General features: G+C 41.4%; 1 protein-coding gene across 4 annotated transcripts in view; it reads left to right on the top strand.

Moving 5' to 3' along the window:
• The first annotated feature begins 3444 nt into the window (after positions 1-3444).
• myo16 (myosin XVI) overlaps positions 3445-16183 on the top strand; it is a 675445-nt gene continuing 662706 nt past the window's right edge. For all 4 annotated transcript variants that reach the window (XM_063053735.1, XM_063053734.1, XM_063053733.1 and 1 more), the window contains exon 1: positions 3445-3724. In XM_063053735.1, coding sequence (XP_062909805.1) covers positions 3697-3724 — 28 coding nt within the window. In that variant the 5' untranslated portion in view covers positions 3445-3696. The remainder of the gene's footprint in view (positions 3725-16183) is intronic.

Below are 16183 nucleotides of genomic sequence, written 5' to 3'. Positions count from 1 at the left end.
ATGATGCCCTGTGGAACTTGGAAAGGCCTTCACCTCCATCGCCAGGTGAACCTACAGCTCAGCCCCACATAGTGCTGCCTGCCACACCATCAGTCGAAGTTCCTGGGCACATGGTGAGTGTGGGACAACTGGTAACTGGCCCTGAAAAGGTGGCAGCGTTCAAGGAAAGGCCCACCCTCCACAATGTCTCTGAGTTTCGCAGCTTCCTGGGGCTGCCATCATCCTACTGCAGGTTTATTCAGGACTTCGCCACCATGGCCACTTCCCTGCACCAGCTCTCCGAGAAGGAGAGTTCTTCCGTCTGGCCAACATCTTCGCTGCTGCATTCAACCAGCTCCGAGCTGTGATCACCCAGGTCCCAGTGCTGGTGCACCGTACCCCAATCCAGCAAGCCCCTTCATTGTTGATACAAATGTCTGTCATGGGGGGTGCGGTGTAGTGCTGTCACAGGAGGGGTCCATGGAAAACACGTTGCGCCATACTTCAGTCACACCCTGAGTTGCACTGAACAGAACTATTGTGTCACCTGCTGGGAGCTCCTGAGCATGGACCACTTCCACCAATGGTTGCTGCTTCGTATGGACCATGAGTCACTGACTTTGCTGGATGTGAGCGAGGGGTTGCTGTTCCAGCGATGGCAGTTTCCCGATGGTGACAGACGACTCCAGCAGCCGGTGGTCCCCCAAGGGATCCGCGCCACGGTGCTGCGGTCAGTGCAGATGGGTCAGGCATCCCCGATGTTAATGTGGTGTTGGAACAGCCCTGTATCTCTGCAGCCCTTATGGGCTGGTGGGAGCCGGCTATTTTGGAGTTGCAAAAATTTGGGGCAAACTGCATGAACGTTTCTACTGGCCTGGGTACAGGCAGGAGATGGAGCTGTTCGTGCACCGCTCCGACACCTGCACGTCCCAGGAGGGGCTGGGCTGCCAGTCTAGGGTACCGATTCAGCAGTACCTGATGGGAGTCCCAATGGAGTGCGTAGGAGTGAATATCCTTGGCCCCTTCCCTCACACTGACACTGGGAATGTGGCCACAAAGTGGCCAGAGGTATACGCAGTCCCAGAGCAGAGTAACACCACTACCACTGAGAGAATCATGGGGGATTTCATCTGCCATTACTGCATCCCTGAGGAACTCACAGTGACCAGGGTGCAACTTTGAGGTTCAAGTGTTTGGTGAGGTCTGCATGCGGCTGGGAATATCACCAAACTGCAGACCACCCCGTTCACCCACAAAGTCATGGGCTGGTGCGGTGCTTTAACCACACCCTGGCTACGCAGCTTTCCACCCTTGTTACCAACCCCAGTGTGATTGGGAACATCACCTACCCCATGAATTATGGGTTACTGGGCAACAGTTTAGGTGTTCGCCGGATGTGCCCATGCTTGGGCGGGGTGGTCTCTTTCCCAAGCCGGAGATTCCTGAGGAGGCGGGTTGGAGTACCTGCTGCACCTTAGGGGGCATCTGTGGGGTATTCACAACGCAGCTCAGTGGAACTAAAGCTCAGCCAGCGGACATCAAAAATGGGCTTATGGGGACAGGACATTACTGGGGTGGGGGAGGGAAGGAAACAGAATGGTTTTCTCCCCCTCCCAGAAAAAGGAACTGTCGACTAAACTGGGAAGCCACTGTAAGAGGCCGGGAGAGGTGCTGAATGGCATCTCCAATGTGGTATATCAGTCCGGTTGCTTGAGGCCGTCGTGCTTCACCAGGACCAGCTGGTGTTGCATTGGCCCTTGGCAACCACCCACCCAGCAAGGCTGAAAGAAGGAAGTGAAACTCCTAGTACCCTGCCTCTTGCATCACCAAACAGTGCCTCCTCAGAGGACGGGGAGGCTCCAGAAACCCCTCAGCGCCTCAGGTTGCAGTGTCGACCACCACCAGAAATTTTGGATTTTGTTGTGGACTCTGGGGTTGTTGGGGATGGCTGACCCCTCAGGTGGGGGTAGTGAGGCACTCGGGGGGGGGGATGGCATGGCCAACAGCCCACCCCAGCTTTCCTAATGACCAGCACTGTGTATTGTTCTTCTGTTAAAATGCTTTTGTGGGATTATGGTGAGATAAAAACATAGAAACATAAAAATCTACAGCACATTACAGGCCCTTCAGCCCACTATGTTGTGCTGACCATGTAACCTACTCTAGAAACTGCCTAGAATTTCCCTTTTTCTAAGCTCCATGTACTTATCTAAGAGTCTCATAAAATACCCTATTGTATCTGCCTGTACCACCTTCACCTGCAGTGCATTCCACGCACCCACCATTCTGCGTGAAAACTTGCCCCTGGCATCCCCCTTGTACCCACTTTCAAGCACCTTAAAACTATGCCCCCTCATGTTAGCCATTTCAGCCCTGGGAAAAAGCCTCTGACTATCCACACCATCAATGCCTCTCATCTTGTACACCTCTATCAGGTCACCTCTCATCCTCTGTTGAGTTCATTTATTATTACATTTTAGCTTGGGTTATACCGTTATTCACTTGTGAGTGTGTGGGTGTCCCTGACTGTCACCGGGGTGTGTGATAATCACCTCCCCCTCTGGATGTGACTGAGCTGTTCTCTCCCCGGATCATCATGTCTGGTCTGTTTTAGTGTTTATCACAATAAAAATGGTTGTTGAGTTAAATAAGCTTCCTGTCTGTCATTATGAACCAAATGCTCAACACAATATTTTTAAAATACGTCCAGCAGTGGATGTTGGATGTGCACCGACTTGGATTGGGGTTTAACATGAAGTCAGGACCTTTTCTTTCAAGTTTATGTTCAAGTTTATTTTAATGCAACCTTATACATGTATAGATTAGATTAGATTCAACTTCATTGTCATTGCGCTGAGTACAGATACAAAGCCAATGAAATACATCTAAATGAATCACTATTGCTGTGTTCTGGGTGGGGGCAAGACACAGCACATAGAGTTACGATGCAGCTCATACACTCACAGAATAATATTAACACCAGGGGCATGGCCTGAAGAGTGACAGGTTGACATTAAATTTATGTAAGACAGTGTAATGTTACTGGCACCATTATAATAAAACAAGCAGTCGTGTAAAAATACGTGAAACAGCAGCAATAGAAGATGAGAAGTGAGCAGTGCAGGATGACAGGATGAGAGTGTGTTGGGGAAAGGTTGGGGGCATTCGGATCTGCAGGACATTGAGAAAATTTTTAAAAATAAACATTTGTTAAGTAATTTTCTGCACTGTTGTTTATCCCAATAATTACATTCAACTCTATTAACTTTAATCTGCTCCCATAAAGTATTTGCAAAATAGAAGAAAAAGCTCATTCAAATGCTAATGATATTTGCTACAAATAGTTCAGCAAGTGCCGATTATTCATCTTTCTGAAGCAGAGGGCTCTGCTGGCTATATGAGTCGCACTGCAGCTTTAGGTGCTCTAATTCCGAAAGCTGAGCTGTCAACCAATTAATTCTTGCCTCTTGTAAAAATGTGAGATTAGAGCATTGCCAATCAATTGTATTATAATAGTACGTCTGGTAGTTCCGGTTCAGGACTGACTGGAGCTACTGGCACCTGCAAAGTGTTTGTATCCAATCTCCTTGAAGTGATACATATTGAAGAAAACAAAGCTGTGCTTGGCTCACCAAGTGACATATTGTTTAGTCATGGAAGCTGTACTGTGGGAGAAGATTGGAACTGTGTGATGGCAACATTTTGAATTGGGGAAAAATGTCCCATTACCATTTCATTAAAGGCTGTAAGTATTGATACATTTTTTTTTCTAATAAATGCTTCTCTTTCTGTGTTTTATATATTTGCCTTTTAATAGATGTCTAATCACTCAGCAAGAGCTACTACGGAATTTTTAAACTTTAAAAAGTGACAAAATAACTGGGAATGTTATGATCAATTATGTTGCCTGACTTAAGTTATTTTCATTTTAATGACGTGTGCTCAGTATTGTGTTAGATGCTCGGAAACATGAGCTACTGAACTGCAGGATGTTAAAACAATCTGCTTTAATTCCTTCTATTCAGTTGTGGAAAAAATCTGCAATATGTTTTAAAAAATATTCCATTGTTTTTCATTTAAAATGATAATAGATTAAGATTTGTCCATGAGTAGGTTTCAGGAACATAAGGCGATTTCCTTCAGATTGATGTTCAGTCTCCTTAAATCGCAGTTCATCCTAAAGGAATGACTCAGATTTGTTCAACGTGAGTGAAATGAAGGATTTGCAAGCTTTTATTGTCTACAGCATTTCTGCTCTATTGCAGAGCTTTTATTAGCCACTGCAATGACCAACTTGAATTGGGAATCTTTGTTTCCATTGATACAGCTTTATCTCTGACCAGTACTTGTTAAGCATTTTTGATAGTATTATGGTTTGCATTTTAACTCCAGTGTTGCTAACTATGTAAACCACTAGATGTGGGTGAAATTAATCTTAGGTTGTGCACCATATTGAGTTTCTAAACCTGCCGCTTGTATCATCAAGTTTGAGGAGTGCTTTGTGAAAATAATGAGTAGAAGAAATATTCAGCCAGCAATTATTTTTGAAAGGGATATATTTTCTTAAAGTTCCTTTTTGACGATCGCACAATAGCATAGAAGATCATGCTGCTGAACATAGTGCAATGATGCTAACTCTGCAGGAAGTCATAGATTAATAGGTCAGGCTACAAAATTGTGCGGTGCTCTGCAAATAATTAGAAGCATTCATGGGTGGATCTGCAAAAAAAGGCACAAAACAGCTTTTAATAACTAGGTATTTTCTTTAAATCTGACTGGAATTGATGGCAAGTAGTGTTTACTAATCTATTGACATCAAAGAACTCTTGCAGGGTAGGTGGAGAGAGGGAGGAAATGCATCTATAAGAGTCCTTTTACTTAGGATGCTGAATGGAACATGTTCAGAATATCTTTTGTACACTGACAGAGGGAGTTGCTTCCCTGAATAATGAAACAGCAGGAGCTTCTTGTTTTTGATTAAGTTAGATGATGCCACTCTCCAAACTCCTGGCTGCTAGAGCAAAATAGGATCTAAAATAGTACAATAGGGAAAATTCAATTTCACTCACTGGAAAGCATTTTGAACAATTGCATTTCCCTACCTGCAATTTGGATGTATTTGAATCAGACTTAAAGCTTACAATTTGTGGGGAACGTAACAATGAAAACAACTGCTAATCATTGATGTTAGTCAAGATTATTTAATGTCTCACAAGTGTAAAGGAGAATGATGCAGCACAAAAATACATGAAAGATAAAGAACATAATTATAATGAAAAAGCAGGTATGCAGCTTGTCAGGATGCTCTACTGTGCATCTGTAGAATGATGTGAGTATGGATGTGCAAAGTGCAGATCTCTTCAACCTCCTCACAAAGCAGAGGCACTGGAGAGCTTTCCTGACTGTGTAGGATGTGATCTGGGACCATGAGAGGTTGTGTGTGATGTACACTTCCAGGAATTTGAAACTGCCCTCAGTTTCCACTGGTGTGACGCTGATGTCAAGTTGGGTGTGAGATCTCCTGAAATTGATTACCGTCTCTGTTATGTTTTATAACTCCAAAATATAAAACTAATTGAAAGGAAACACAGGGATACTGGGAGAGTGTGTACCGAGTTCTTTACTTTAGTGATATGCTCACTTATGGTGTGGTGGCATGATGATGTACGCCGTTCACTTAACTTTTACAGATAAATCGTAATGAATCATGTTATCAGCTAAGAATGCTTTAATCAAACAATATATTTACAATATTGCTAAAGTATATAGTACAACTATGATATACCTATATACACATCCATAGCATAGTAAATTCTAAATTGTCCCACTTGGGCCTAAGGATTTAATCATTGTGGAGGGTGTCTTACTCTTGTAGGATAACATCATTCCTGATAAGCTGAGTTACTCTGCTTGGCAGGTGAGACTTATGGCTGTGGAATAATCTCAGGTTCTAAGATCTCCATGGTGGTTGTAGGAGTTGACTCTTGGATTGCAGGAAGTGGTTCTGACAGCTCTAGATGTGTTGGCACCCTGAACATTGGATGGCAAGCTATTCAATCTGATGATCTATCTCAGGCCGGCATACAAAGCTTTGAGCCAACACTTTCATTTTGGCCATCCCTAGATAACTGGCATGTAGTTCTTCCAACAATCTAGCTCTCAGCTTGGATGGTACAACAACTCGCAATCCTCACATAAGGCAAAGCCCATCAAGGGCAAGTTCATCCTGGTGCTGGTAAAAATGGTGGAACTGGAGTTTCTGCTGCACACTTTGGGCGGCCATATAGACCTGAGATAGTGTGGGGTCTTTTCTAGTTTTCCTTTTGATTATCTCTGCCATAATAGGGGTCTTTCGATTTGCATCAGGGAGAATACGTCAAGAGGAGTGTCCTCTTTTGTAAATATTTCAAGTATTTTCATTCGTAAGAGTAAACAGGCAATCCATCAGCATTCCATTTTAGTTGTCTTCTTGAATTGTTCCCTCCAGGAAATAGCTAATAGTGGAACACATTTCTGTGGATTGAAAATGGACACTAGTGGTCAATGATCAGTAATGAGGGTAAATTCTCTCCCATACAAGTACTGGTTGAAATGATTTACACACCAAACCAATTCAAGGCCTCTCTGTGCTTCATTTTTCTCAGCAGCGGTCAGGTTCATCATACAAAGGCTATAGGGCATTCAGGTTCATCACTCATTCCATGACATTACTGCACCTAGACCATAAGGTGAGGTGTCATAAGCAAGCTTCAATGAACGATGTGGATTATAATGTGTGAGTACTATGTCTGACATCACCCCTTCCTTTGCCTTTTGGAAAGCCACCTCACACTGCTTTGTCCATTGTCATTTCTTCCTGCTGTGTACTAATCAGTTCAAGGGGTACAGCATAGTAGTTAGGTTTGGCAGGAACCTATTATAGTAATTTACACATCCTAAAAAGGACTGCAACTGTGGCATGTCATTTCACCTTGGGGCATCCACCACTGCTTGAATTTTCTGAGCACACTTGTGTAAACGTGTGTCAGTGGTGTGACCACAGTAAGTGATGCTTCGTTTAACAAATACACATTTGTTGTATCATGCTCTGAGCCGAGAACCTTCAAATCTTTTTAACACTGTCTTCAGATTTTGGAGATGTTCCTTGTCATCCTCACCTGTAACAATGATGTCACCCAGGTAACACTGAGTATCTGGGCAGCCTTGCATCAGCTGGTCCATAGCTTGCTGCCAGAGTGCAGGTGCAGATATACTCCAAAAATAAGCCTATTATAGTGATACAGCCCTTTGTGAGTGCTTATAGTTGGCAAGACTTTAGACTCCTCTCCCGTCTCCATTTGTAGGTAGACCTCAACTAAGTCCACTTTGCTGAAGTGTTTTCCTCCTGAAAGGTTTGCAAAGGTATCCACTATCCTGGGCAAAGAGTACTGGGTTGATGGTGATCTTAAAACCACCACAGATCCTGACAGACCCATTGTTCTTGGCCACTGGTGTTGCCAATGGGCTCCACTCAACCTTGGAAAGAATTCCTTCACCCTTCATGTGATCTAGCTCACCAACTATGGTATAAGGAACCAAACTGGCTTTGTAAAACTTAGGTGTGGCATTTTCATTTAATGCTATTGTGCCCTTGATATGTTTGAGTTTTCCAGTCCTATGTTTGAACACTGATGTGGCATCATCCAGTGCCTTTCTTCATTTACTTTCAATTGCAGGGAATGTGGCTTGCAAATGGTGGATGGATCTCCAATCAAGATGTAGTTGTGTCAGCCAATCACAGCCCCACAATTCTGGCAACAATGTGGCTTGTTTGTTTTTGTATTTCTCTGTTACAATGTCATTCCCATGGGAGATATCTTTTCTCCAGTATAAGTTCTTAGTTGGATATTTGCAGGCTTCAGTTCAGTATCTTTGAAATGTCATTTAAACTAATTTTGTGGAATGTCTGAAACAGTCGAGCCAGTGTCCAATTCCATTTTAATCAATTTGGCAGTCACTTCCAGTGTAAGCCATATTGCTTGTCTATTGTTAGTTTTCACATGTAAATCTTAAGGCTGCTCGGTCTTGTATAACTCTCATATCTGTCAGATTTTTCGTCAACGGCATGGAGGTTGGTGCTCATTTTCAAACCACAATATGGCTTTTTATCTTTTTCCTTTCCCTGTGTAGTCCATTTATTTCTGTTTGCCTGACATGTTCTTGGCATGTGTCCTACTTTGTTGCATTTTCTGCAAGATTGGCCTTTAAAACTGCATTGGTCTTATGTACGTGTACCCCTGTCACAACGGTAACACAATTTGTTCACCTGGACAGGTTTCTGTTTAGACATTACAATTTTGTTCTTGTTCACTTTCATTCCTGACTGCAAATCAATTGGTCTCTGGCTGCTGTTTCTATTGAAATCGGAATTTCAACAGCTCCTTTAAATGAGTTGTGTTTCAATTGGAAGCCATTTTTGAATGCTTTCTTGTAAGATTCCACAAACTAAATGATCTCTCAATGTATCATTAAGCCCATCACTGAACTGATGATGTGCAGATAATATCTTCAATTCAGCCATGTACACTGAATTTGACTCCCCTTCTTTCTGATCCAGCTAAAGTGTTCTGCATTCAACATTGGTTTTAGTTCTAAATTTTCCTGCATTACTTTCATGATATCAGTAAATCTCATTTTAGTTGATTTGGTAACAGTATGCTTTCTCATCTGTTACACTCAGCAAAACTGCCAACCATTTCTCATTGGCTATTTCATTTACTTCTAAATACTGCTTAATTTGTTCAGTATACATCAGCAAGTTATCCATTATGCAATCAAATACATCCCTTTTTCCAATGTAGCCAGCTGTTTCTGATCTTTTTTGTTATTTATGATAATTATCACCCGGTACTCACTGTTTATAAACCTATGAATTGTCCATTTTCTGCTCTTTTTAAAAATCAAACATCTTGCTGCACCTCAGCAGGTGGGTAGTCATCTTGGGTTTGTTTAAGACATCTTCATTGCCACTGTCATGCTTTGTAACTGCAAAACATAAAACTAAACAAAAGAAAAGCAAGGGCAGACCTGGATAAACATATGTACTGCATCCTTACTTTAGTGAGATGCACACATATATCCTGGTGGTGTGATGACATTTGCCATTCATGTACTTTTACATATAGCCCATAATGAATTATACAAATGACAAAGGATGCTTAATCAAACAATATATTTATAATATTACTCAAATATTACTGAAATATTAAATACACAACAATCTCCTTTGCCTTGTTGACTTTAAGGAAGAGGTTATCTGCTTGGCACCAGGCCTCGAGTTCTTCCACCTCCTCTCTGTAGGCCATGTTATTGTTGTTGTTGATGAGCCCCACCACTGTCGAGTCATCAGCAAACTTGACAACGTGATTGCTGAGGTGTTTGGCAGTGTGGTTGTGTGTGAGCAGAGTGTACAGCAGTGGACTCAGGACACATTCCTGGGGGAACTCGTGTTGAGGATGATGAAGAGAGAGGAGCAGTTGTGCACCCTGACTATCTGAGGTCAGTTGTCCCACACCCATTTGCACAGTCTGTATTTAGACAGTGGTGTATTCTGCAGCAAATAGGCTATAAATAGTTAAAACTTAAACATACTGTGAACATTATATCTCAGCATCAAAATGAAGGAACTTCAACTGTTAATTTAACAGAGTAAACCTATCCACATCAGTGGTGCTGAGGTTGACAGTTTCAAGTTCCCAGACATCACCAGTAGCCTGTCCTGATCCAGCCATGGACAGGAAAGCTCACCTGCCTCTGTTTTCTCCGGAGGTTGAAGAAATTTGGCAGGTCCACATCAATCCTTACCAATTGTTAATGATGCACCATAGAAAGCATTCTATCTGGATGCAGAATAGCTTGGTATGGAAACTGCTCTGCATGTGATTATGATAAAGTACTTGCAGAGAGTTGTGGACACAGCTTAGCACTTCATGGAAACCTGCCTCCCCTCTATGGACTTTATCTATACTTCTCACTTCCTTGGTAAAGCAGCTAGCATAAATGAAGACCCCACACTCCCTGGACAATCTCTCTTCTTTTTTTTCATCGGGCAGGAGACACAAAAAACTGAAAACACATACCACCAGGCTTAAGGACAGCTTCTACCCCAGTGTTATCGGACTCTTGTTTATGATAAAATGGACTCTTAGCTTCACAACATGCCATAATATGATCTTATACTTGATTGTTACCTGCACTGCACTGTTTTGGTAGCTTGGTTCTGCACTGTTAATGTTTTAGCTTCTTCTATCCCAATGCACTGTGCAATTACAGCAGATTTCGATTAATTGGGCTATCAGTTAATCAGGACAGCCACTTATTTGGGACAAATCTTAAATAAGAAAAGCTAATTGGGAAAATAGCCAGGATTTCCTTTGTTTACCTAGGACACTATGCCACTTAATTGGGACAGAAAACCATTGCCAAACAGTTTCTAACTGTTGTCGGTCATGAACTTCTGTGGTCATTAGACATAACACCATGCTTAGAGCGTGCTGTTTTAAACAACACCAGTTGCATGTGTTTATGTTCAAAAAACAGTGATTTTTGTCACTGATAGTTGGCGAGAAATAAGCAATAAGACAGTTCAGAACAGTTTTACTCACTGCGGTTTCAAGCATTCAGACCTGGAGATGCCAGAAACCTAAGGGAGTGTAAATGAAATGATTCCACTACATCAAAAAGTAAGAAACTATGAAGAATTTGAAGGTATTAGCAATGAACTTGAATGTTACAATGAAAATGACAACTTGGAGGATGTAATTGTTGAAAGCATGGTTTGAAGTCAGTCCTTTATCTGTACTAGGTGTCTGCGCTGATTTTGATCATTTAGCCAATCAAAAAATAACTGGGTGACTTCCTCTATTGATAACTATAAGGAATGAATACACAGTTTTATAGTACTGTAGTAGTATAGGTACTAATTTGTCCTGTATTTCATTTAAATACATAATTTATTACTCCGTTAAATGGTACATTGTCTTTCTTTTTTTTGGACAAGGAATTGACAAGTATCATGATCTTTTTTCACATGTATAACCTTTCCAGTTTTTTATATATGTACAAATCTATAATTATTTATACATTCCTAAGTACACATTGAGATGATATAAAAAGTAATTAGGCACTTAAATAGATAATTATGTGCAGTTGTAATTCTACTCTATTAGACTAAGTAATGATATTATTTGTTAAGAAAAATAGTAATAATAGTGGATTAATAATAATTTCCATATATCTCTTCTGGATCATTTCTTTCTGGTCCAAAATATTGTATGTAAGCCTATGTAACTACCATTGTAGCTGTTTACATCCTAACTCGTTCATGTTTGCTCCTACCCCCAAACATAATTATCCAATCCTTATGTACTTATTTACTTAATTTTATCATTTTTTTCCCCTTTCCCAAATCTTTTCCTTTACTTGTGTTAATTCTCCGTTTTCCAAAAAAAGAAAAAAAAACAGTAAACATTTGGACCAAGGGTGCTTACGTTAGCAATATTACTGTGTTGATGAGGAGAGCAGTATAAATCATTAGGAGAGTCATCTAAAGTCTGCTCGCTTTGGGGTTATATATTCAATCCATTTATTCCAAATTTGATAAATTTTTTCTTTTTGAATTGTCTGTTGACTTATCAACAGTAGAATTAGAATTTTTCGAGATTCTGATTTGGCTTACAGTTCAATACCAAGTAAATCAGTTTCTCGATTATATAATGCACTCTCCCATGCTAAAAATGTAAACACCTTGTATATTAAAGAGAAGTGGGAGAAAGGAACGAGGTTGGCATTCATTTCTAGAGGAATAGAGTATAGGAGCAGGGATGTGATGTTGAGGCTCTATAAGGCACTGGTGAGACCTCATTTGGAGTACTGTGGGCAGTTTTGGTCTCCTTATTTAAGAAAGGATGTGCTGATGTTGGAGAGGGTACAGAGAAGATTCACTAGAATGATTCCGGGAATGAGAGGGTTAACATATGAGGAATGTTTGTCTGCTCTTGGACTGTATTCCTTGGAGTTTAGAAGAATGAAGGGATACCTCACAGAAACATTTTGAATGTTAAAAGGCATGGACAGAGTGGATGTGGCAAAGTTGTTTCCCATGATGGGGGAGTCTAGTACGAGAGGGCATGACTTAAGGATTGAAGGGCGCCCATTCAGAACAGAAATGCAAAGAAAATTTTTTAGTCAGAGGGTGGTGAATCTATGGAATTTGTTGCCACGGGCAGCAGTGGAGGCCAAGTCATTGGGTGTATTTAAGGCAGAGATTGATAGGTATCTGAGTAGCCAGGGCATCAAAGGTTATGGTGAGAAGGCGGGGGAGTGGGACTAAGTAGGAGAATGGATCAGCTCATGATAAAATGGCGGAGCAGACTCGATGGGCCGAATGACCTACTTCTGCTCCTTTGTCTTATGGTCTTATGGCCTTATGGTACTTTCAGAGGAGGCTTGGGGGAAAATATGCATCTTTCAGTGGTCTTTGACTAACTCTTTGACTTGGAGAGAACGTTGTTGGAAAAATATTATAAGATGCTTCAAGACCTCATATCAGGGAAAAATATAAAGACACAAACGTGAAGTGTTGGAGAAGGTGCGGCTCCAAGGAGGCAAATCATTTCCATATTTTCTGGGATTGCCCTAAATTAGGTTTATATTGGAAAGGTATTCATAGAACATTAGTTCAGGTACTTAAGACCCAGATACCTCTGAACTTTGAGACGCTCTATTTGGGGCATGTATTGCTTCTTTAACAGAAGAAAGATATGAAGTTGCTGCAGGGCCTTTTAGCGGCAAGTAAGAAATCAACCACTAGAAAGTGGCTAAATCCAATACCACCTACATTAGAAGATTGGCACGAAATTATCTTGGAAATATTTAAAATGGAAAAGATGATATTGTCTTTCTGATACCTTCCTAACTATTTCCATGAAACTTCAGCTGATCAGGAAAGTCGATTAACTGGGCTAAAATGTACAGGTCTCGATGTTTGCAAATTAACCGGAATCTCCTGAATTTGATCTGTATGCACAGTATGTAAGGCAGGTTTTTCATTTTGACAGCAATAAGCCAATACAACACAATAAAATACAATGCAGTATGATCGTAAATTTCTTCAGTGGAATCTTGGCACTTATATATGCTCTTAAGTACATCAGGAATACTCTGTAGCAACTTCAAGTGAGAAAACCAGACATTATATTCTGGCAAAAGCTCATAAAAAGTACACATAGTATCAAGTACCGTTGATGCCGCACTGGTATGATAATAAGAAATGTAGTTGTAAAATAAGTAAGATCAAAATTGCAAGGGAAGAGGATGGCACAAAAGGGCTCTTTCGTAATAAGCACCTTCCAGTTGATTATGGTTATTATCTTGGACATTTCAGCAAATATTCAACCTCATTTAAATGTCATGGTAGTGGAACTGGGCTAAACTTGGAATTTTATGAAGTCATCATGGCATAGAAGCAAGTCCTTAAACCACTTCATCTATGCGAATCAAGTTGCCTTCCCGAGTGTAACGTTGAATCGGGTTCACGGGTTTGGTGAGTGAAGCAGAGCACACTGACTATGAATAAGTATATTATTCATTTATTTACAAAGAGTAAAATTTCAGCCAAATATTCATATTCCCCAAGTTACAGAAACTACAAAGCTGAATGCTCAACAAAATACTTAACAAAAGGCAAGCATAGAGCATACTTTCCGAATGATTATGTGTACTGCTTGCCTTAAACAAAGGAAGAGGCAGCAAGCTACTTCCATGTGCCATTTGAAACCCAGGATATTTGTTACATCTGACAGCCAAGTCCAGCTCCTGGACTTCCCATGTGGCTTAGCGACTAAGACCAGCCGAACTGTTTTCACTGACAGAAGAAGGGCAAAGGCGGGTAACTGGTGCTTTAAAATCAGTCATTTTGGGCAGATGGGGCTCATTAGCCATGGTTGGCAGTTCATCTAAGAGAAGAAAAACTCTGATCTCAAACCTACGCTGTCTTACAGCTATATCCACTCATAGGGAAGGATTTGGGAGAAAACTCCAATGGAAAAATCTGGAGCTGGAGTCCCTAAGGCAGTCCTACATTGAGTTCAATGCTGACTGGCATCTCCTGTGACACTGCTGGTACCAAACTGTATCGGTCTCTGCTGTTCCTTTGGGTTCATCAGATGTGTGGAGAGGGGGAGCTTGACTATATGGGCAACAGTTTGCTCTCTATATGGTATTTCCCAGGCTTGTGTATCTGGACAGCTGGGATGCAATATCTGTAGTCAGCTCTAACCGACGGAGGCCCTCATTATTATTAGCTAGGGAAAAATTTGCTAAGGAGTTTGAATTAAGATTGGACACAATAAATTGTACACAGACTTCAAAGAGGCTGAATGTGGCTCTCTAACAGAGTGATTGCAGGTCTTCCAAAGAGCAATAGCCACGGCCTTTTCTATACATTAATCCTGTGTGACTTATCGCATTCCACAAAATGTGAGAGACATCTGCCAAGAGACTACCTGTCTTTTCCCACAGCTTTTGGTATTTCCACAATTCACAGAGAAATGTTGCTGATCCTGTTTATGCAGCCGTGTTATGACCTGTTATCTGAGAGGCTAACACTCATTAAAGGAAGAAATGGGCTTTAGCAACACAGATATTTTAACCCTTTATTCAGAAATTTCTTCCGCAATTTCCCCTTTTTTGATTGTAATATCAACTTCATAGACCGGTGTCTGCAAAAGAGGCCTCATACCCTGCGGGCAGAGGTTGCATCTTTAAACACTCTCCTTCATTGTATTTGGGGTCATGTGTTGGTGTTAACATGAGCAAACATAGAAATAGGGTAGGATTGCATAGGTGAATTGGGTAGCCAGAACACCAACTATTATTATTGCAGTAGTAATTACAGAATGTACCAGTGTTCCTCACCAACCACCAACGATGACTCGAAGGACCCTCAGCCCACAGGAAGGTAATAGATATGGAATTCTTCACTGATCTTTCGTATCTGTTTTACACTTTTCTGGAAATGGTTGGCCATGTGGGTTATGTTTTCAGATTCATCAGGAGTATAGGTACAACATTCCTGCCTTATAACAGCACATGTTCCTTCTTTCTCAGCTAAAATAAAATCTGAGGCCATCCGTTTTGCAGGTCCACAGATCAAATGGCTGTTTACTCAACAGTTAAGCCTTTAATCTGCCCTTGTGTATCCTCTAAGGCTGAGGGAGTGTCATTAGCTAATTTCTCAAGAGCTGAGGCCATATTAATCAGGTCCCATGTCATTTTCTCTGTCCCATAATAAGGGAATGCTATTATCCAGAACCTTCCTGTGTTTGAAATCACCCTTTTCTTTCACAAGAGGGTAAGTGACGTTAGTTCATGAGAATAGCGTAACATAGGTATCACAAATCCAGGGTGACAACATCTGTTCCAGTTAGAAAGGTAGCCGGGGTAAGCTCGATTCCTACAGTTCCAGTATGTGCCACTTAGTACCCATGGAGATATTTCAGACAACACACATCAAAGTTGCTGGTGAACGCAGCAGGCCAGGCAGCATCTCTAGGAAGAGGTACAGTCGACGATTCAGGCCGAGACCCTTCATCAGGATTGTTGCTTGAATTTCCAGCATCTGCAGAATTCCTGTTGTTTGAGATATTTCAGAAGTGCTATGACCACCCCACCATATTCTAGTTTTCTCTCTACACCTACTCATTCCCACTAATCGAGCTGACTGATTTGTCTGGCACCAGCTGTCCAGGAAGCTACATGCAATCTTGGCACACTAGGGTTTGCTGAATTATAGTTAGGCGTGTGCCATCCCCTGAAGAAATTACTCCCAGAAATTGATAACCATTCAGATTTATTAACACATATTTTGTCTGCTTGCTTTGTTATACATTCTTTCCCTTCAACTAACAGCAGGTATGCTGCTAAAGCCCTGGATATATCCTGGTTATTTCCTATTCATTGAAAAGGATATTGGCCATAGAGGCATACCTCACCCCTGCCTGCATGTGTAGGAATCCCCGTACACACCCAACAACTTGGCATATTGGTCCCCCGAGTAGCATACTGATAAGCTAAGCCTTAATAAACAGGCAAATCTACATGCGAAAGCAATGAGGCAAGTATCGTGAGCCTCTTCAGTTTTCTTCAGTCTTCCTTCCTTTCCAGT

The sequence above is a fragment of the Mobula hypostoma genome, chromosome 7, assembly GCF_963921235.1.
Source record: "Mobula hypostoma chromosome 7, sMobHyp1.1, whole genome shotgun sequence".
In the NCBI taxonomy this organism is placed as follows: Eukaryota; Metazoa; Chordata; class Chondrichthyes; order Myliobatiformes; family Myliobatidae; genus Mobula; species Mobula hypostoma.
Note: the sequence above shows the minus strand (reverse complement) of the source record. Positions and strands in the feature narration are given on the sequence as shown.